The 22,147-nt window shown below is 48.2% G+C and overlaps 2 protein-coding genes and 1 long non-coding RNA gene across 5 annotated transcripts; all 3 read left to right on the top strand.

The window, feature by feature from the left end:
* The first annotated feature begins 13,981 nt into the window (after positions 1 to 13,981).
* On the top strand, positions 13,982 to 15,001 carry LOC127336166 (uncharacterized mitochondrial protein AtMg00810-like). The gene has a single exon (XM_051362953.1). The coding sequence runs from the start codon at positions 13,982 to 13,984 to the stop codon at positions 14,999 to 15,001; it is 1,020 nt and encodes a 339-aa protein (XP_051218913.1).
* A 1,217-nt stretch (positions 15,002 to 16,218) lies between these two features.
* Positions 16,219 to 18,528, top strand: LOC127318443 (uncharacterized). 3 transcript variants are annotated; one of them, XR_007861880.2, is made up of 3 exons: positions 16,219 to 16,613; positions 16,764 to 16,883; positions 16,987 to 18,528. It is a non-coding gene; the product is annotated as an uncharacterized lncRNA (long non-coding RNA). The 3 variants fall into 3 exon arrangements; XR_007861876.2 differs by having other exon boundaries at positions 16,982 to 18,528; XR_007861881.2 differs by having other exon boundaries at positions 16,967 to 18,528.
* Positions 18,529 to 18,569: 41 nt separating this feature from the next.
* Positions 18,570 to 20,741, top strand: LOC127336157 (uncharacterized). The gene is made up of 5 exons (XM_071824070.1): positions 18,570 to 19,111; positions 19,200 to 19,308; positions 19,396 to 19,478; positions 19,706 to 19,798; positions 20,084 to 20,741. Exons 1-4 carry the CDS (start codon positions 18,570 to 18,572, stop codon positions 19,755 to 19,757), a joined length of 786 nt encoding a protein of 261 aa, XP_071680171.1. The 3' UTR covers positions 19,758 to 19,798; positions 20,084 to 20,741.
* The last annotated feature ends 1,406 nt before the right edge of the window (positions 20,742 to 22,147 follow it).

Here is a 22,147-nt window from a genome sequence, read left to right as displayed (position 1 = left end):
TATGTCCTCCATCGTGACACGAGCATAGCCATCTTGAATGGGGTTGTTGTGGTGGAGTGCTCCAGGTAAACATGGTAAAGCACTGCCGATGGCTACCTTCATGGACATGTTCCCGATAGGATAATACAGATGACATTCTTTCATCTCCTTTATATCGTCCACGGGGTAGCGAGGAGGCTCCGGTGCAGTAATTTCGACCGCCAGAGGCTCCGGTGCAGTAATTTCGATCGTTGGTGCATGTGCACCAGCCGGTGGGGCCTCCGTGGAAGCCACGCTGCTTCTCCGCTGCTGGCTTCCGAGATCCGCTGGATGATCTTCATGCTGCGCCCGAGCTGCATCTCTTTCGGCTACTAGTACACTCACGGTTTTCTTCATCACATCCATTTCCGATGCCAACCGCGCCACAACATCTGCTTCCCGATCCATCTTTCTCTTACGGCTTCTATAACCGTACGGGTCATCGTTCTGGGAGAACCCTATTTTCCACGGAATGTGCCCCATGCCTCGTACACGTCCTCCATGTTCAGGATTCCCGAGGGCTTTTGTCAGCGCGTCGTTCTCTCTGTTGAACTTGATCTTCCCCTCTTGAGCATCCCTCATTGCGTCAATAAGGGCTTGGGTGGGTTTAATTATTTTGCCCCGGTAAACACACTCCCCTGTCTCCGGTTCAGCGTTCCCCCATGCCCGTACCACCAGCTTTTGGCCCTTGGGTCCCATCCCTCCGTACCTGGACGGATTCCTCGCGCCCTCAGCTTGTTCTCCATCTTCTCCCACCTAGGCTCCCAAAGGCGATACCCTCCTGGCCCCATAATATGATTGTACTCCTTCTTAGCCGCATTTTCCTTATTTTTTTCGATATTTGAATGAACTGCTCCGATTTCTTTTGCTTCACAAATTCTGGCCAATAATGTTTCAGTTTCTCATATTGTCCTTTGAAATCCGGAGTCTTGTTCTCCTTGACAAAGTCATGGGCTAGATTTTGCTTGAATTTCCGGAATGCGCCGGCCATCTTATGAAGAGCGAACTGTTTGACTAGCCTCCTCCTCTCCTTGTTTTCCTCAATCTTGTTACCCTCCTCATCGAATTTGTTGTATTCCGGAGGTAGAACGAAATGTTCCATAAGCTTTTTGAAGCAATCTTTTTTTGTTCTCTTATCGACAAAAGTGAAACCAATTTGTGCCTTCTTTGGCTCATTCCACTCCTGGACGGTGATCGAGACGTTGTCTCTAACAACGGCTCCGCATTGGTTGATAAACTTGGTGGCGTTCTTGCGGGGCTCCAGCGGCCTGCCGGTTGCACTGTCGACAACCTCGATGGTGCATGTTTCTCCTTATTTCATCGTCTTGGTTGCGCCACGCTTTGACGACGTACTCGATTGTTTCGACGATCCGGCCGAGGGCTAAAATAAGAAAGAGAGTCGCGCGTGTTAGTACACACATATTTATTCAAATCAGTTAGTTTGTATCACCAGAGGCTCAATGTATATATATATACCTCGGCGCCGGAGGTGGTTGCTACTTCCAATTGAAGATCGTCATTTATCGACGTTTGTTCGGCATCATCTTGCTGACGGCCTTCATCTTCACCGTCAAGGTTCAGATAAGAAGAGATATCATCTTCTTCTTGTTCGGTCGGCACATATAGAATATCGCCGTTTATGATGCCGAACATATGGTCTTCAGCGTCCGGATCATAGTTGTCCATAATCGGGTCAGTTCTATCGTCCGCCATATGTCAGTCCTGAAAACATGTAGTAAAAACAAATTAATTGTGTATATGCATTATCACATCTCTTCTACATATAAAGAGAGAGGGCGACGAGGGAGGCGAGAGGGGGGACGCAGTGACCGCTTGACCGAGAGACCGGTGGCGGTGGCGAAAGGGCGGTGGTGAAAGGGCGGTGGCGCGGTGCCGAGGACACATAACCCTCGCCGCCCCCTCTCGATCCAAAAAAAAAACACCGCGCGTATACGGAGGGGGCGACGAGCGCTGCCCCCTCTGTATACACGCGGCGCCCTTCTCTCTGGCCGGCGGCGCGGTGCCCCTTCTCTTGGCCGGCGGCGTGGCGCCCCTTCTCTCTAGTGTACACTGGCTGGCGGCGGCGGCGCGGCGCCTGTGAGTGGCGGCGGCTGCGGCGACGGCGAGGGCGGCGCGTACGGGCGCGGCGGTTGGATTTAGTGAGCCGCGAGCGTGCACGGTGGCTGACGGCGCAAGCGGCGAGCGGAGATTGGACGCGTCGTGCGACCTACGTCGTGGTCTTGATGATAACGGCGACGTCGTACCACGGTCGTTTTGCAAAATTATTAGTAGCAAATTTAAATAAAAAACTTAGTATATCAAATTTTAAAAAACTTAGTATATCAAATTTTAAAAAAAACTTAGTATATCAATTTTTTTTAAAAAAACTTATTAGTTACATTTTTAATTAAAAAAACTTAGTTACAAATTTAAAAAAAAAACAAAAAAAAAAAAAAAAGTGGGATGGCCGGGCGCCCTGGCCCTTCTCTCGTTCCTCTCTCGTTCTTCGTCTCTCTCTCGATCTGCAAGCGACGACACACGGCCGGCGCGCGGCAAGCGGCGGCGAGCAGGCGGCAGCGCGGCGCGCGGACGGCGCGCGACAAAGCGGCGGCGGCGATCCGAGACGAGAGGGTGGGCGCGCGCGGGTCCTTACGGCGCTTTGTCGTCGGGCGGTGGCGGCGAATCGTGGCGGCGGCGCGGCGCGGCACCCGACGGCTACGTGCGACGAGGCGCGGCGGTTGGCGCGGCGCGGCACGCGCAGAGGGCGGCGACGGCGCGGCGACAACGGTAGGGAGGGCGCGGCGACGGCGCGGCGACGGCGCGGTAGAGGGTTCGATCGGCGACGGCGCTGCAGAGACGGTTCGATCGACGCGGAGAAGACGAGTGTGCCGCGGCCGTTCGCGCCCGCGTATATAAAGGGACCCCTTTAGTCGCGGTTGGTGTGGCCAACCGCGACGAAAGGTGCCCCTTTACTCGCGGTTGGCCACACCAATCGCGACTAAAGGGTTTTTCGCCGGGTTTTTCGTTTCCCGCGCGCAAAGACCTTTAGTCGCGGTTGGCGGCCAACCGCGACTAAAGGTATTTTCGAAATACTTTCGTTTTAAAATCTTAAAAATACATATAATATATGAATAAATTCAGAAAAATAAAACTAATTCAATTCAAAATGTTAAAAATACATATAATATATGAATAAATTCAGAAAAATAAAACTAATTCATTTCAAAATCATAAAATACAAATAATATATCAAAATTTTTAGAAAAATAAAACTAATTCAATTCAAAATGTTAAAAATATAAATAATATATCAAAAAATTCAGAAAAATAAAACTAATTCATTTCAAAATCATAAAATACAAATAGTATATCAAAAAAATAAGAAAAGTAAAACTAATTCAATTCAAAATGTTAAAAATACAAATAATATATCAAAAAAAATTAGAAAAATAAAACTAATTCAATTCAAAATGTTAAAAATACAAATAGTATATCAAAAAATTAAGAAAAGTAAAACTAATTCAATTCAAAATGTTAAAAATACAAATAATATATCAAAAAAATCAGAAAAACCAATCTCTTCTCTCATCTGTCTTCCTGCCCCCCGCTTCCCACCAGTTCTTCCCGGCCACCTCTGTCTTCCCATAAGTTCTTCCCGCCAGTTCTTTCCCGCCTCTTTCTTCCCGCCTCTTTCTTCCCGCCACTTTCTTCCCGCCTCCTGTCTTCCCGCTCCCATTTTTCCCGCCATTTGTCACTACATATATGTAGCCCGGCTTGGCCAGCATTATCACATCTCTACAATCTCTCATCACTCTCTCATGGCTTCCACCGCACCCACTCTAACCTACCAGCAGGTGGAGGAGCTTTGCGCCTCGAACTACCCTTGCCCACCGGCTACCGCGTCCCCGCTGGGCCGGGAGCCTAAGCGCCGGCGGCGTGCCGGTCCCTCCCGTCCCTCGAGTGCACCGCGCGCCGGCGGCCATCACGAACCACTACTACCTCGACCTCACGCCGGAGCAGCGGATGAATCCGCCGGCATCCCGATAACCAGCATACTTGGGACGCCTTCTTCATCAATCGGCGTGAGAGGGCGCTCGCCGGGTATGAGGAGGACGGTCTGCCTCCCGGGAACTTCCACGAGGCCGGCCGTCGGCTATGGTGGTACGGCCGGACTGCAGAGCGTCATGGACTACATCACGGCCGGCGATATCCCCGCCCGCGCTACCCTCAGTTCGAGCCACGAGCGCCGCCCGACGACAGCGACGACAGCAGCGACGACGACGGCGGCAACTTAGAAGGCGACGACTACCAGTACAACGGCGGCGGCTATGAAGACTACGAGTATGCATATTATACGCCTAGGCAGGAGTATGACTAAATCACTCCAAATTTCATGTATCATCAGTGGTATCTCGAATCATTCGAAAATGGACACCAAACACATCACGGGTAATATAATTCACATGATCCATTCAACAGAGTTTGGTACAATAAATTATTACACATCATTTCTTCCCTTGTGTCCCTGCTTGCTTACGATTGTGTCGTATCCATGGAGCATCCTCATCATTTAACTTAATGCTTGAGTCGGTGTTCACTTTGAAGGGCGGAATTTCAGCAAACATATTATAATCTTCTGACATGTCTGTCTTGTCCTCCACTCTCACGATGTTTCTTTTCCCTGAAAGAACAATGTGGCGCTTTGGATCATCGCATGATGTACTGATCGTTTTCTTATCTTTCCGTTTCCTCGGTTTGCTACTCATGTCCTTGACATAGAAAACCTGAGTGACATCTTTCGCTAGGACGAATGGTTCGTCAAGGTAACCAAGATTGTTGAAATCCACCATTGTCATTCCGTATTGCTGATCCACCTTTACCCCACCTCCTGTTAGCTTGAACCATTTGCACCGGAACAAAGGGACCTTAAAGGAGGGTCCATAGTCAAGTTCCCATATCTCCTCTATGTAACCATAATATGTGACCTTTTGCCCATTCTCGGTTGCTGCATCAAAGCGGACACCACTGTTTTGGTTGGTGCTCTTTTTATCTTGGGCGATTGTGTAAAATGTATTCCCATTTATCTCGTACCCTTGGAAAGTCGTTATAGTCGAAGATGGTGTCTTGGCCAACATGTACAGCTGATCTACAACATCATCGTCATTCATTAAATGTTTTCTCAACCAACTGCCGAAAGTCTCCATGTGGGCCTTCCTAATCCAGGATTCAGGCTTCCCCGGGTTGTCCGAGCGTAAAATATTCTTGTGTTTCTCAAAGTACGGAGCCACCAAGCTGGAATTGGTCAGAACTGTGTGGTGTGCTTCAGTCAGAGAATGGCCGTCCATACATATCGTTGATTTTCTTCCGATCGTGCCTTTTCCACTTAGTCTCCCCTCGTGCCGCGATCGAGGAAGACCAATCGGCTTAAGGTCAGGAACAAAGTCACCACAAAACTCAATTACCTCCTCATTTCCATAGCCCTTGGCGATGCTTCCTTCTGGCCTAGCACGGTTACGAACATATTTCTTTAATACTCCCATGAACCTCTCGAAGGGGAACATATTGTGTAGAAATACAGGACCGAGAATGGAAATCTCTTCGACTAGGTGAACCAGGAGGTGCGTCATAATATTGAAGAAGGATGGCGGGAACATCAACTCGAAACTGACAAGACATTGGACCACATCGTTCTGTAACCGTGGTAGAACTTCTGGATTGATTACCTTCTGAGAGATTGCATTGAGGAATGCACATAGCTTCACAATGGCTACTCAAACATTTTCCGGCAGGAGCCCCCTCAAAGCAATCGGAAGCAATTGCGTCATAATCACGTGGCAGTCGTGAGACTTCAGGTTTTGGAACTTTTTCTCCGCCATGTTTATTATTCCCTTTATATTGGACGAGAATCCAGACGGGACCTTCATACTGCTCAGGCATTCAAAAAAGATGACCTTCTCTTCTTCGGTTAGAGCATAGCTGGCACGACCTTGAAACCATTCCAGATGCCGGTCATCAGGGTCTTTCAAACGTTGTTGGTCCTGCCGTGCTTCCTTTGTATCATTTGTCTTCCCATACACGCCCAAGAAGCTTAGGAGGTTCACGCAAATATTCTTCGTAACGTGCATCACGTCGATTGCAGAGCGGACTTCTAGGACTTTCCAATATTCTAGCTCCCAGAATATAGATTTCTTCTTCCACATGGCTGCGTGCCCGTCAGCTCCCTTCGGAACTGATTGTCCACCAGGACCCTTTCCAAAGATGACTTTCAAATCCTTGACCATATCAAATACCTCAGCACTGCTAAGTGCTCCGCAAGCTTCGGCGGGTGATCTGCCTTGCCGTTGTAATGCTTGCCTTTCTTTCTTACTGGATGAATTTTCGGAAGAAATCGACGATGCCCAAGGTACACGTTCTTCTTACAATTTGGCAAATGTACACTTTCAGTCTCATGTAAGCAGTGCGTGCATGCATTGTATCCCTTATTTGACAGTCCCGAAAGGTTACTAAGAGAAGGCCAATCGTTGATGGTTACGAAAAGCAATGCTCGTAGGTCAAATTCCTCTTCTTTGTGCTCATCCCACACACGGACACCAGGTCTGCCCCACAGCTGTAAAAGTTCATCAACTAATGGCCTTAGGTACACATCGATATCGTTGCCGGGTTGCTTCGGACCTTGGATGAGCACTGGCATCATAATGAACTTCCGCTTCATGCACAACCAAGGAGGAATGTTGTAGATGCATAGAGTCACGGGCCAGGTGCTATGGCCGGAGCTCGCTCGCCAAAGGATTTATGCCATCGTACTTAGACCAAATCTTATGTTCCTTGCGTCAGCTGCAAACTCTTTGAACTCTCTGTCGATCTTTCTCCATTGCGTTCCATCTGCGGGGTGTCTCAACTCCCCGTCCGACTTAGGGTCCTCTTTGTGCTATCGCAACAACTTGGCATGCTCTTTGTTCCTGAACAGACGTTTCAACCGTGGTATTATAGGAGCATACCACATCACCTTGGCGGGAACCCTCTTCCTGGGTTTCTCGCCCTCAACATCGTCACCAGGGTCATCGCCTCTGATCTTATAACGCAATGCAGTGCATACCGGGCATTCATTCAAATTCTCGTATTCACCGCGGTAGAGGATGCAGTCGTTGATGCATGCATGTATCTTCAAAACCTCTAAACCTAGAGGGCAGACAACCTTCTTTGCTTCGTACGTACTGGCGGGCAACTCGTTATTCTTTGGAAACATATTCTTCAACATTTTCAGCAAGTTTTCAAATGCCGAGTCAGCTACACCTGCCTGTGCCTTCCATTTCAAAGAATCCAAGCAGTGCAGCCCAGCTTTTTCAGACCATTATCGCATCCGGGGTACAGCGACTTTCTGTGATCCTCTAACATGCGATCCAAATTCTCCCTCTCATTTTCAGTTTCGCAGCGTCTCCGTGCATCAGCAATGGTCCGACCAAGATCATCAACGGGCTCATCACGTGCTTCTTCTTCACCTTCCCCTTCACCTTCCCCTTCACCTTCAGCATCCTCCATGAAAGTATCACCGAAATGAGCAAGATAGCTTTCATCGATGAAATCATCCCCTTCTTCATCTTCTTCCATTATAACCCCTCTTTCTCCATGCTTGGTCCAACAATTATAGCTTGGCATGAAACCGTGCCGAAGCAGGTGCAGGTGAACTTCTCTTGAGGAAGAGTAACCCTTCTGATTCTTACAGTCAACACATGGACAGATAACAAAACCCTTCTGCTTGTTAGCATTAGCCACTATGAGGAAATCTTTCAAACCCGTAGTGAACTCGCCGGAGAGTCAGTTACCGTACATCCATTGCCGATTCATCTGCATTATTATAATATAAAATATATAATTAACCATCATGCATTTGTTAAACTAACTAGCTATAAACAATATAAATTAAACAATGAACTACACACATGCATATTTTATCAATGACACACATGCATGAAAGGTTCAAGTTGCTAACCGCGATCGAGGAGGAAAAAATAAATGAGGAAGCTCAAGTGTGGCTCCAACACTTCATATCATGTTTATTTCATGCTCTTGGGGCATTTCATCAAACACCTTGTGTGCATAAGAGGAACCAAAAGCAAACCTACACCCCCTTGTGAAGCTTGTGAAGAGAAGTGGCACCAAATGGCTAAGTGCTGTGAGCTGATGCCCTTTTATAGGGATGGGCCTTTAGTCCCGGTTGGCCTGGCCAACCGCGACTAAAGCCCCTCCCGTCCACCAGCTGGCCAGTGAGCGCGTTGGGCCCAGGTCTTTAGTCGCGGTTCGCCACCCGAACCGCGACTAAAGACCCCATTAGTCGCGGTTCCTATATTTTGGCGACTAATGAGGCTGGACGGAAGGCCATTTTTCTACCAGTGTACTATCCAAGTCTTCTGATGGCATACGGTAGTTTTCGGCTAGCAAACAGGAAACAGAAGTAGCAATATCCGTACGAACTGTGTACGGAACTAATGCTTTCTGATGCTATTTGAATATTGATCTGTCTTAGAGGGAGCTAGTCAGGAGCCCTGGGCAGTTCAGTATCCGCTGGGTAGTCAGAAGGGAGGTTCTTTACTTCCGAAACACATGCACGCTCCTACAACAAAGCATTGCGAAAATAATCACACAACTCCGTTGTGAACATAATACTAATACTAGGAGCAGCAGAAAGCGTCTAGGAACAGTCCAGCAAAAAAAGGCTGTTAAATGTGCCATGGTCAAGTCAACAAAAATACGCATTCGCAAAAAGAAAAAAGAAAAAGACTGATTCTTTTAATTGCTAGGAGCGCAAGAAAAGCAAATCTACAGCCAATCCAGCAACCTGAGCCGAGAAGATATACCCCCGCAGTAGACTCTTTTTGAATAGCAGAAAGCGCGACTAGGAAATGATCATCTTTTAAATGTTGAGGGACTGTTATAGGGAAAGTTCTGTTGTCAAGTACATTTCTTTTTTTTTTTTTTTTGAACAAGGAAAGGGGCCGGGAAGGACCCCGAAGCTGCATACATTAAAACGTCGGTGGGTACAAAATACAAGCCAGACCCTGAAAGAAAAGGGAAATTACAGCACTATCCTGGATATATGCACAAAGGACCCTGGATCTAAAAGAGTAAAAGCAATCGAGCCCTTGGTCCTCTCCACCGGCGCTGAGCCTCCATCGCCGGCCGCCTTGACACCGCCGGGGACGCACCACTTGGCGGCGTGAAGGCACAGCACTCCAACGAGAGACTTTAGAAGGGGCCTCCACCATGGAGGTTGAAGAGGCGCTAGCTTGGCGCCTGAAGGGGTCGCCCTTTCGACCACTGATCGTGGCGGCAGCCATGGCCACCACGTGATTCGCTCCAAGATGCAGCAGGAACAGACTCCGCCACCTCGGAGATGCGCAGCACGACACACTGGTCCACTTCTTCCCCTCGCTTCCACAGCCGGCCGGAAGATGCTTCCCCGCGTACCCACTCCACATCGGGAGGTAGCAGCAGAACGCGGCCTTATTTATGGAGATCCCGGCGGTCACGACCTTCTCTGCCTCCGGCCCTGCCCACCAAAGCACCGCAGAGAAGAGGAAGACCACCAGCAGCCACCGGATACGGCCCAACTCCGGCGACCCACTCCAAGTCTCGGCATAAAGCCAAACAAACCAACGAGGCAAACCACTACTACTACCTACTCTACTATTTACAAGGGGAGCCAGACCACCTAGACCATCTTCTCGCCGGCCGGCAGCACCAGCAGAGAGAGAGAAGGCCAGGGGCGGCAGACGAGCACGGAGGTCGACTCTCAGGCGGTGGTAGTTGGATGAAGCGACCCGGGAAGGGAAGGGAGGAGGGAAAGAGCCAAGTACATTTCATCCATATCCATTTCATCATCTAATAGGTGTCCCTCACTGTTAGAAATAATCACTCTCGACGTCGGCAAGACGTCGTGTGCGTCGTAGTTTCCGTATACGTCTAGGAGAGTCTAAACCGGATTAAGAACCGGGTCGGCATCGTGTTAGGTTTGTACCGTGTTGGACGCTGAGTACACCACCGAGTAGGAGTCAGGTTAGCCGTGTATAAGTGTACGTGTAACCAGCACTTGTAAAACCACCACATCGTGAAGGAATAAAATCAACAAGGCTCGAGACGAGCCTTTGGCGATATACGTGAAGTTCTGCTGCTAGCAATCGCTCTAATAGTTTGGCTAGCTCTTTGTCTTCTACGTGTGTGCAGGTCAAGAATTTGCTAGTACGTACGTCGTCTCGTCAGTTCGTTTCTTCGCTGTTGCTCGCCGGAAGTACACAGCGGCATATTGGGGCTGGGCCAACAATTGGTATCAGAGCCTCGTGGAGGATCTCCTAGTAACGGGAGGTCATGACGAAGGAAGTGGGCGAGTCTTCCGGCGCCACGGCGCCGGTGTCGACGCAGTATCCGCAATACATCCGCGACAACTACACGGTGTGGGCGACCACGATGATGTGGGCGCTCGAGTCCAACGAAATCTGGGAGGCTGTCGATCCCGGCGGCAACGAGTTCAAGAAGGGCGCGCCGATGTACCGCAAGGACCGACGGGCACTCACGGCCATCTGCTCAGTGATGCTGATGGACGTGAAGCAGCACCTGATCTCGAAGAAATCTGCAAAGGAGGCGTGGGAGACGATCAAGACGCTAAATCTTGGTCACGAGCGCGTCCACGAGGCGGCCCTACAAACCTTGCAGAAGCAGTACGAGAACCTGGAGATGGGAGTAGATGAGAAGGTGGACGCCTTCGCTTCGAGGGTCGCTACATTGGTCAATGGGATTCGCGCGCTGGACGAGAAGCTCGAGGAGATCTCGATCGTACGGCGTTTCCTACGCGCGGCGTCGCCGCGTTACTTGCCCGTTGTTTCGGCGATCGAGCAGTGCGTCGATCTCAAGACTCTCACGATGGACGATTTGGTCGGACGGTTCAAGGCGCATGATGAGAGGATGAAGATCACCTACGGCGGCGAAGCAAAAGTGGAGGAGCACGTGATGCTTACGCGCGCCCAGTGGCAGGCAATGGCCGCAAGAGAGAAGAAGAGCAATGGAGCATCAAGCAATGGTGGTTATCAAGAAGCCTCCCGCCCGGCGAAGAAGTCGGATGAGAAGCCGAAGAAGCCGAAGAAGAAGTTCAATAAAAAGAATCTTCGCTGCCATAATTGCAACCAGCTCGGTCACTTCAAATCGGAGTGTCGCAACGCTCCGGAGAAGAAGGCTCTCTTGGCGAAGGAAGGAGATGATGCGCCAATGATGTTGATGCTCGAAGTATGCGAGCTGATGGACAACGTTGGATCAACTCCGCATGTGCCGGCTAGGGAGATCGTCACGCTCGAGGAAGACAAGGTTTTCCTTCATGACAAGGCGAGGATGAGGACAGCGAGGCATGTCTGGTACCTCGACACAGGCGCAAGCAACCACATGACCGGCGACAAGGCTCAATTCTCTGAGCTAGACCTCTCGGTGGGAGGAACGGTTCGGTTCGGCGATGGATCGACCGTTGGGATAGCAGGGCGAGGTACTGTCCTATTTGAGTTGAAGAACGGCGGTCACAAGGTACTCACGGATGTGTACTATATCCCCAAGTTGAAGAGCAATATCATCAGTCTTGGTCAGCTCGCGGAGCGTGGATGCAAGATCGTGATCGAGGACGAGTTCTTATGGGGGTATGATCGTCAAAGGCAACTCATCATGAAGGTGGAGAGGGCGAGGAATCGACTCTACATCCTCAACCTGGATCGGGTGGATCCGGTATGCTTGATGTCAAGCATGGAAGACTCGGCATGGAGGTGGCACGCGCGCTACGGGCATCTTAATTTCCAGGCTCTACGGCAACTTGGACAGAAGGAGATGGTACGTGGCTTACCGTGTGTTGATCATGTTGAGCAGGTGTGCGACGGTTGTCTCATTGGGAAGCAAAGGCGAGCCCCGTTTCCAAGGGAGGGACAATATCGAGCAAGTAAGGTTCTTGAGTTGGTGCATGGAGACCTATGCGGACCAATCACGCCGGCGACCCCCGCCGGGAACAAGTACTTTTTGCTCATCGTCGACAACTTCAGTAGATACATGTGGGTTGTGTTGCTGAAGAGTAAGGATCAAGCTTTGCAAGCGTTCAGGATTGTGAAGATGGCGGCCGAGGTGGAGTCCGAGGCAAAGTTGAAGGCCCTCCGTACCGATCGGGGTGGGGAGTTCAAATCCAATGAATTCAAGGCGTTTTGCGAAGCACATGGGATCCAGCGGTACCTTACCGCGCCATATTCACCGCAGCAAAACGGTGTTGTGGAGAGAAGGAACCAAACCGTGGTGGCCATGGCACGTAGCATGATGAAAAGCAAAGGCGTGCCGGGCAGGTTTTGGGGCGAGACGGTCACGACGGCCGTCTATCTACTGAACAGGGCACCAACTAAGAGCGTGGTTGGTATGACACCGTACGAAGCATGGTACGGACGCAAGCCCTCGGTTGATCATCTTCGCACTTTCGGGTACGTGGCGCATGTGAAAACGGTATCCGGGCATACTAGCAAGTTGGCGGATCGAAGTACTCCAATGGTCATGATCGGCTATGAAGCCGGTTCGAAGGCGTATCGCGCGTACAATCCAGTGAATAAACAGTTGGTGGTGACACGCGACGTCGTCTTCGAGGAGGAGAAATCATGGAATTGGGGCTCCGCGGAACCGGTACAGTTGATCTCAGACGAGATATTTACTGTGGTTTACAGTGATTCACATGTAGATGATCAAGAAGCAGCGTCGCGGGACGTTACGGATTCAGGCGCTAGTTCTGGTCCAGAAGATGGAGGTCCGGGCGCAAGCAGCAGCGCTACGTCTGATGGTGCTAGCTATCGGAACAGCGCGCGGAACGGCAGCGAGTCGAGCGCTCGCTCGATCGAGCCGCCAGGAAGCTCTCCATACGGGAGTCCAGGGGCGAGCAGCAGCGGACGTGCCGCACCTGGAGGCGAGGCGAGCGACATGCGCTCTCCTAGCGGGGCGCGCGGCCAAGCCAGCGAGGAGGCAGCGATGCGGGGCGGGTCTCAATCAGGAAGCCCAGGTCGGGCTGGTGCAAGGCCGACCGGCCCTGGACGTGAGCCAGGAGGAGCTGGCGCTGGTGGCTCAGCTGCACGATCACCAGCAACAGCTAATCCAGAAACGGACGTGGACAGTGGTTCTTTGCCAGGAACGGACGTGGACGTGGACAGTGGTTCTTTGCCAGGAACCAATCCAGGAGTGTCCGCGGACGTATCAACGCCTACTGCTGCAGCCGGAACGGCATCGTCAGCTCCAACGTCTCCTCCAAGTGCATCGGAAGAAAGGAGACGTCCGCCGACTCCGGAAAAATTCCGAAGTGTACTGGAATTCTATCCGCCGGAGACCTTTGGCACAACGCGTGCGCGAGGGAGAGGACAAGGTCGGTGTTTATTCACCGAGGAGCCGACGAAGTTCGAGGACGCAAACACGGAGGAGTGTTGGCGTCGTGCTATGGATGAGGAGTTGGTGTCGATCCATGACAACAATACATGGAAGCTTGTCGATCTACCCAACGGCCAAAAAGCCATAGGGCTCAAGTGGGTGTACAAAATCAAGAAGGATGCCGAAGGGAATTTGGTGAAACACAAAGCAAGGCTAGTGGCCAAGAGCTACGTGCAAGAGCAAGGTGTGGATTTCGAAGAAGTGTTCGCTCCCGTTGCAAGGATGGAATCGGTGAGATTAATTATCACTCTCGTAGCTCAAGAATCTTGGAAATTGCATCACATGAATGTGAAATCCGCATTTTTGAATGGGGAGTTGGAAGAAGAAGTCTATGTGAGGCAACCACCGGGATTCGTCAAGCGTGGAGAGGAACACAAGGTATTGAAGCTACACAAGGCGTTGTACGGGGCAGGCCCCTCGGGCGTGGAACATCAAGCTTGATCGTACATTGATCTCTCTCGGATTCGAGAAGAGCCCACTGGAGCATGCTATGTATAAGCGAGGACAAGGAAGGGATCGTCTACTAGTTGGCATCTATGTCGACAACCTATTGATAACCGGAGCGGATGAGGAGGAGATTGCTAAGTTCAAGCTACAGATGAAGGAGTTATTCAAGATGAGTGATCTAGGCTTGTTGACCTACTATCTTGGGATCGAGGTGCAACAAAAGCTGGGTGAGATTACACTATGCCAGGAGGCATATGCGAAGAAGATACTCGAGAATTGTGGCATGGAAGATTGCAATCCAACTCAAGTTCCAATGGAACCTCGGGTTAAACTAAGCAAGAAGAGCGAAGCACCCGCGGTTGATGCAACGGAGTATAGGAGTGTGGTCGGAAGTTTGAGGTATCTCGTGAACACAAGACCGGACTTGGCCTATTCCGTTGGCATTGTGAGTCGCTACATGGAAGCACCCACAACGGAACATTGGGCAGCGGTAAAACATATACTCAGGTACATCAAAGGGACAACTGACTACGGTATTGTCTATTTGAAAGAGAAGGGGAAGGTGAAGATACTTGGCTATAGTGACAGCGACATGGCAGGCGATGTTGACGACCGTAAGAGTACCTCGGGCGTGGCATATTTCCTTGGAAATAGCATCGTAAGTTGGCTATCGCAGAAGCAAAAGGTAGTTGCATTATCTTCCTGTGAAGCTGAGTATATAGCAGCTGCGACCGCGGCATGTCAAGGTGTGTGGCTAGGGAGGCTACTCGGTGACCTCAAGGAGGAGGAAGCGGAAAGGGTGGTGCTCAATGTTGACAACAAGTTTACAATCTCTTTGTGCAAGAATCCGGTGCACCATGACATGAGTAAGCACATTGATACGAGGTATCACTACATACGGGGGTGTGTAGAGGAGAACAAGATTGAAGTCAACTATGTTCGCACCGATGATCAGCTTGCAGATATTCTGACCAAGTCTTTAGGTCGACTGAAGTTCTTGGAGATGCGACGAAGGATCGGCGTCCAAGCTGTGAAGACGAGCACATCGTGCTTAGGGGGGTGATTGTTAGAACTAATCACTCTCGACGTCGGCAAGACGTCGTGTGCGTCGTAGTTTCCGTATACGTCTAGGAGAGTCTAAACCGGATTAAGAACCGGGTCGGCGTCGTGTTGGGTTTGTACCGTGTTGGACGCTGAGTACACCACCGAGTAGGAGTCAGGTTAGCCGTGTATAAGTATACGTGTAACCAGCACTTGTAAAACCACCACATCGTGAAGGAATAAAATCAACAAGGCTCGAGACGAGCCTTTGGCGATATACGTGAAGTTCTGCTGCTAGCAATCGCTCTAATCGTTTGGCTAGCTCTTTGTCTTCTACGTGTGTGCAGGTCAAGGATTTGCTAGTACGTACGTCGTCTCGTCAGTTCGTTTCTTCGCCGTTGCTCGCCGGAAGTACACGGCGGCATATTGGGGCTGGGCCAACACTCACATGTCAGAAAGTATATTTTATCAAGAAGGAAAATGAGTTGAGAAGGTTCCTGTGAATAGGCTTTTGGCAGAAAATTATAAAGACCCCCGCAAAAAACATAGAGAGACAAAGAATAGATACAGAGGTATGAAGTAGTCAGATGTGTGTATGTTCACGGTGAGGGTGAAGGTTTGGTGAAATTCTTTCACATAGTTATGGAAATCAAACAAATAGTGATATCAAAAATAGCCAACAGAATGAAATAACATATTATGTCTGACAGCACCAACCCATGATAGTATGACACAGCAGCGCAGAACGCGGAGAGAAGATTTACGTGATATAGACTGAATTCTTGAATAAATTCAATTGCCTACCTTCTGCACATATCCAGAAATTGCCATGAGACAGCTCTTAATTTTCCTAACTCGCTCAAGATTCAATGTACTGATCTAGTGATCTTTGAAGTTAGCTCATCAAATGCTGGATATGCATCTTTCTGTAGAGTCCCAATCTGCAGAAAATTCTATCTCTAAAAGGCGCTAGCCTACCCGGCCAACCGAGGCACTCCCAGGGGCAACTCCTCGTTGGCCGTTAGATGAAAACAACAGTATCAGAATTCACCTCCATGGTTAACTGATGCCGTTGGATTTGTCTCATTCCTTGTTCACGTCCGAGCTACATACAAACCCCGATGACACATGGGCCTGGATGTTGGTGGGGTCAGGCAATCAGGCGTCGGTGGAAAAACTGGTTGGTACCTCAGTCAAGCGAGATGGGGAAATCTAGGTTTCACCCCGATGGGTGAAAAATATCTGCCCCGCATCCACACCCCTGTCTCCGTGCTCCTCCCTCTTCAGCCGTCGCCGGCGCCCTCCACCGAGCCGTCGCCGTGCCCTCTTCTCTCTCCCACCGTCCCTCACCACCATCCCCCCTCTCCGATCTGTGGTGTGGTGCGAGCACGACGGCTCGTGCGCTGCGAGTGGTGAGGTTTTCCTCGAGCTGCGGGCGAGCTCGGCGGCCGAGCCCGGGTGGCCAGAGGCGCGCTCGGGGAAGGGCGCGCTCTTGCCGGTCGGCTTCCATGGAGGGATCACGCCGCCGGTCGGCTTCCAGGGAGGGCGCCTCTGGTGGTGCACGGACCTGGACGCTAACGCAGTGCTAAACGCTCCCAGGCAGAGTGAACCTTCTCCTATGAGAGAAAGGCTCGGTGAACATGATTATCCTCCTCCTTTCTCTCTCTGATTCACTTTGTTTTAGATCCATGAGCAAAATTTCTGGTGTGCTCTTCTTTTGCTGTGCCCCATCATCTGGAATTTGTCCTCCCATTTTGATATGTCACACTATACCCTATTTGCAGTGGTTTGAACCGGGATTGGTCTTTGGGGTACAGAGGTGGTCGTTTGGCTTGAGTGGTGCAGCTTGGAGGAACGGAGGTGGAGAACGATATGGGCAAACAATGCTGCATCAGCATTAAGAGGTTAGGGAGAGCAATTGATGAATTTTGCTGCAAATTAATTACTATCTGGCATTCCTGCTGTAGTACTTTCTTATTGTGTGAAGTTTTGTTTTGTGTAGTACAGCTCATCAACTGGCCATGCGAGGCGCGACGACTGCGGCCGGCAGCACGAGGGTGTGGGGCTAAAAGGTTAGTACCACCGTTCGTCCCATGTAGATTGTTTATTACTTTGTTTATTCAGCAACTGATATGCACGTTCACATGTTAGAACATGGATAGGCACTTCTGGATTATGCCGAAAGTATTTAATTTGAAGCATATGTTGCTTACGATTTGAGATGAGTCTGTGTGCAACAATTAGAGCAGAGAAGGACCAATGTTTTGTGCATACGACCGTAGCTGCCAAAGTTACTTATATGCTTGCTTGACTTGGTGGAGTTTTATGTGCCATTTGGTGTTAGCTTCCCTAATTCTCTTATGGACTTTTCTTCAGCAGGCTGCTACAAAGGAGCATGCTTGTAAGTTTTTTTTCTTCTTCGGCACAACTGAACCTTTTTATTCTAAGCATGTTTCACGTCCTGCTTACCATTTTTGTTTGTAAAATCTGAAACTAATTTTTTCAGGTTGTGGGAACTGTTCATAACTTAACTTATGTTTGCGATGGTATGAGATGGAGAGTAGGACCATGAATTCTTTCAATTGTGGCAATTCGCCTGCTTGCTATGAATAAACACTGATCCCAGCCTATGTTGTTGCCCCTCATCTTCTCGTGATTTTTCTCTGCATGCTTAATTAGTCAAGCTATAATTTTACTAGCAAGTAACATATTTCACTTGTACCCCATTCAGATGAATCTTTTCTGCTTCATTTCTTTTTCTATTAGATTTGTATCTTCTCCTATAACTGTGCCCACCAACAAATAGAGATTCTACTATTTAAAAGGCTACCTATTCTGTTGTTCCATCTCTGTTAATGGTCTGGGCATACATATCACTGTTTAGGCTATAGAATTGTTGGATCTCCTTGCCAGTATGATTTCTAGCTTGCGCGCAATTTTTTATTGACAAGGTCAATAAAATGCTTAGCAATAGAATGTATTTTTTGTTGTTGTATAATTCCATTAAAACTCTGGATTTATGGGATTCTATTTTAGCATACAGTTTTCCTTTCTAAATTGCTGTTTGAGATGCTTCTGGTTTTCTGAAAGAGTGCGTAGGAAATGTTGATACTGTGGTTTTATTTTTCAGATGTGCACTTTGCTTGTTGTCCATCTTTTAGTGTTCCTTTCCTTCTGTTAGTGAAGACCTTTCTAATAGGAGTAAGATGTGGTATATTTGATTCATGGGTTTTATATGGTAAATGAGATCTGTAAGATGACGTACCATTGCTGGTTGTCAGTACAAATGTAGGTACTAAAAGGGAGTATGGAGCTTCTGTAGAAAGAGTTGCTTGCCTATTTAGATTAATTAGATTCAGGCAAACTTAAATTAAGGAGCTCACTGGTGGGTCAACAGGAATATGGAAGAATCAATCTAAATGAATTGATCCTAGCCATGAACATTATGTTCCCCGAGTTAGAGTTCGCTTCGTGCTCCGTGTGCCGCAAGTCCTCTAAGCACGATGGGTGCCGATTTCGGTGTTCGGGCAAAGACTGCGATTCTTCTGACGTTAGTGCCTCGCCACTTGCCTGTTTTAATTCCCTGGTACATGTTGCCTAATCGTGGTTTGCTCCTTGCTTTCAGGTATTGCATCTCCTTCTTTGCGACTGATGCCACAGGTGAATCTGAATTTGTGATGTTCGAAAAGGTTGCGGCAGGGGCCGTGGGCAGGCAACTCATGAACTTGATGCGGCAAAGATATCCAGGCTATTACACGGTTGATGAGTTGGCCAATGTTGCTAGACACGACACAGCTATTCCGGCTGAGATTGAGCGTCTCGTTGGCCACAAGTACAAGCTTTTAGTTTCCATTTCGAAGAAATGGAACTCAGGCAATAGCGAGAACCTGAATTTCCAAGTATGCAGGATTGAGGAGACCTACAAACCCGAGTTACCTCCTCTGGCTTTTGCTGCTTCCTCGAGGTCTGCTGGGGCTTCATCGTCCACTGGTGGTTCAGGTTCCAGGCTCTTGCCCTTAGGTCCAACTCTATCACATGTGCAGCACAGGGCTGCTACGTTTGGTGGATCGCATAGCAGTGGGAATGCAACACCCCCTTCTCCTATTGCTAGCCCTGGGACTCCAGCTAAAGGGTATTCTTGTTTTACCTGTTCTCGATGTGTGCACATCTTGTTTGTTTTGTTTCCATGTCATTGCCTAATTTATTGTTTCCCACATCAGTTCGTCTGCCCCTAAGCGTGGCACGAAGCGTTCTTTGTTTTCAAGCCCTCCGAAACGGAACACACAGTTGGCTGATGCTTGTGCCGCCGCAGCTGAAGAAGAGCCAGCGGTTAGTCTACGTGCTTTTAATCTTTGCCTGTGATAGCGTTTCCTGGATATCCTTTCTTTACCTTGCATTCCTTGGCACATTTTTCAGACGTTGGTTCAGCCTGTGGAAGATGATGGTATAACCACTGATGTAGAGAAAAACGGACCGCCTCCAAACCCAAAATCTAAGAGGTATTCTTTCGTCGCCTATTGCATGTAGGTTTAGGTATTATTATGTTTGATTTGATATTTTTATGTTTTCGACTTCCGCTTTATGCTCTAGGATGTATGTACCACCCCCTGCTGGACAAATAATCCATGAATATATTCTTTACGCCTTCTTTGGTTTAGCCTAAATACATGGTGCTACTTTATCTAAAGCCAGTCACAGGTACATGACATTCTTTCTTCTGTCTTAGGAACGCCAATTCTGCGAAGTCAGGTACCTTGTCCAAGAAAGCGAAGCCGTAGACACTTGGACGATGTGTTTGTGGGTGGCGTATGTATATAAGGTTTGACTCTCTTGTTTTTTGCGCCATTAGATATTTTGAGTTCGCATAGCCCAGAACAACCAGGAAACTCCTTATCTAGATCAAATAGGACAGGGTTGGAAACCAGAGGAAGGACTCTTCCTTACCTGACAAGTTTTCTTCTTGCCACTGATTTCAGCTATGATTGTTTTTCGTGCCCACTTTTAAGATTTCCTGTTCCGCTATTTTAAGAGTGTTCGGTTTTGACTTGTTCCTTCCTCTCTCGGAATTATATTTGTAATCTAACTTCGGTTACTTCTCTTCTAGGTTAACAGATTATAACGGCTTCTTACATTCAGGTCTCCGTCCGCGCTGCCTTATCTTCAGCTATGGTGCCTTCTGCGAGCATGCCTCACATGGACCATCTGAAGAGCTTGTTAGTATCTTAGTAACATTCCGTGGCTCGCCCTCTGCTGTTGGTCAGTGAGCCTTCCTTGCTAGATCGTCGGGTTACCGAGGCAGCCTCATCGTCTTGGTGCAAGTCGATGTCACCTTTGCACTGTCTATGTAAATGCCAGTGCAAAGCTTCTTTTGTATAAGCCCACGCTGTTTATGAAGCACGCTTTGCAGGTACACCCTCTGTGCAAACAGGGGAGGAGCCCTGCAGTAGTATATGCGGTCAATGGGTCACCTTTGCACTGTCACCCCAGTGTAAAGGTCACCCCAGTGTAAAGCTTATTTTGTATAAGCATGTAAGGCACGCTTTGCAAGTACACCCTCTGTGCAAACAGGGGAGGAGCCCTGCAGTAGTGCGTGCCGAGTTCATGGGTTAGCTCTAGCTACCTTTGCTGATCTTATTGGTTGCTATTTCCTAAAACTGAACTTTAGTTGCTACCTACTAATATTACTGCCTGTTGTCTGAAACCTGTTGTCTGAAACTAAACTCGGTGTCCAGTCGTTTGTGCCATGGGCAGCTGCTCGAGCTTACTGCTTTTGTATGGTTCCTGGAGCAATGAACTCATTTACATTGTTGGTCTTTGAGCCACTTCTCTGAAACTAAACTGTCCTTATGCGGAGCCAGCGGCTCGCCCGCTCCAGCAGCTAGCAAGGTTAGCTCATCCTCTTCGTTACTTCCATTCTCTATCACGTTGGCACCTACAGGATCTTGATTTTGTGTTTGCATGACATCCACATTATTTATCCACTAGAAAAAGGAACGGTTCGGCTATGAGATAAATTATATAAACATGAAATGAGTCCGTTTTTTTTAGAGAATATAGCAGCATTGTAATTGCCTTGCACTTACAGGCAACCAGAGCATTTCCTATCACTTTCGCTTACTACTATGCTTTGGAAGTGATTATAATCCGTAGCTATATAACAGGGTCATCTATAATTTATAATAATTATGCTTATTTCATAGGTTCTGATTTTGATTCGAAACTGATGCTCGCTTTCCTAATTCCCCTTGTCTACCAATAGTTCTTTGTTGCATATATGCACATAGCCTCAATGAGTAAGGTAACTAATACATGGTACTGGCAATATAGTTGGCGCATATGTCAGTGGCGGGGTCAGATTTTTGAAAAATGTGTATACATCGATCCAAAAGATGGCTAAACATTCTGATTTCTTATAGGTATGTTGTCAATTATACAAATATTGTGTAGTGGTAAAGCTTTTCCCCAAGATCATGATATTGTGACTTGGTTATGGCCGATGTCATGTACTATTCTTTATAGGAATAGCTCTTGAAAATCAACTAAAGGAAAATAAATTTTCTGACGATGGTGATGTTCTTTTATTTGGAAATGCCAACAAATATTGTGAACAGTATGTGGCTGCTGCTGATCAGTATACTGTCGATTCATTTATCTTTTATTTCTTGCTGATTATCACCATGTACTTATGAGACATGGATTCAATTCAGACTTGCGCGATAGCGCAACGGGTCATCTAGTACATTAAAGGGGGTAGAGGGTGGCACAGAGCCACAAAGAGCAGACCATTTTGAATTATACAGTTTTAGGAGGTGTAGCTCTCTATCCAGGTAATGAAACTAAAAAAAAAATACTCCTTGCAGAGAGCGATTGAGGATCAATCCACAGAACCGGTCAAGTTTGAAAATCAATGATTAAACAATATGATTTGATAACTTCCATAAAACTGGATAAAAAAATACAAGGATCAAGATAAATGTAGGCAGTAGGAAAATAGAGAAGGCATCTAAAGCCAGAAGTTGGAGATGAGAAGTAGGCCTAGGTTCAGCCTGATGGCACAGTATCAAATTTATTTTAAAATGGCAAGCATTGTTTAAGAAATCTTATGTAGATCAGGAATTGTCATCCTGCTATACATGCCAACAAGAGGGGGGAACGCTAATAATAATAA

This window comes from Lolium perenne, chromosome 1, assembly GCF_019359855.2.
Source record: "Lolium perenne isolate Kyuss_39 chromosome 1, Kyuss_2.0, whole genome shotgun sequence".
Taxonomy (NCBI): Eukaryota; Viridiplantae; Streptophyta; class Magnoliopsida; order Poales; family Poaceae; genus Lolium; species Lolium perenne.
This window is presented reverse-complemented; position numbering and strand designations above follow the sequence as displayed.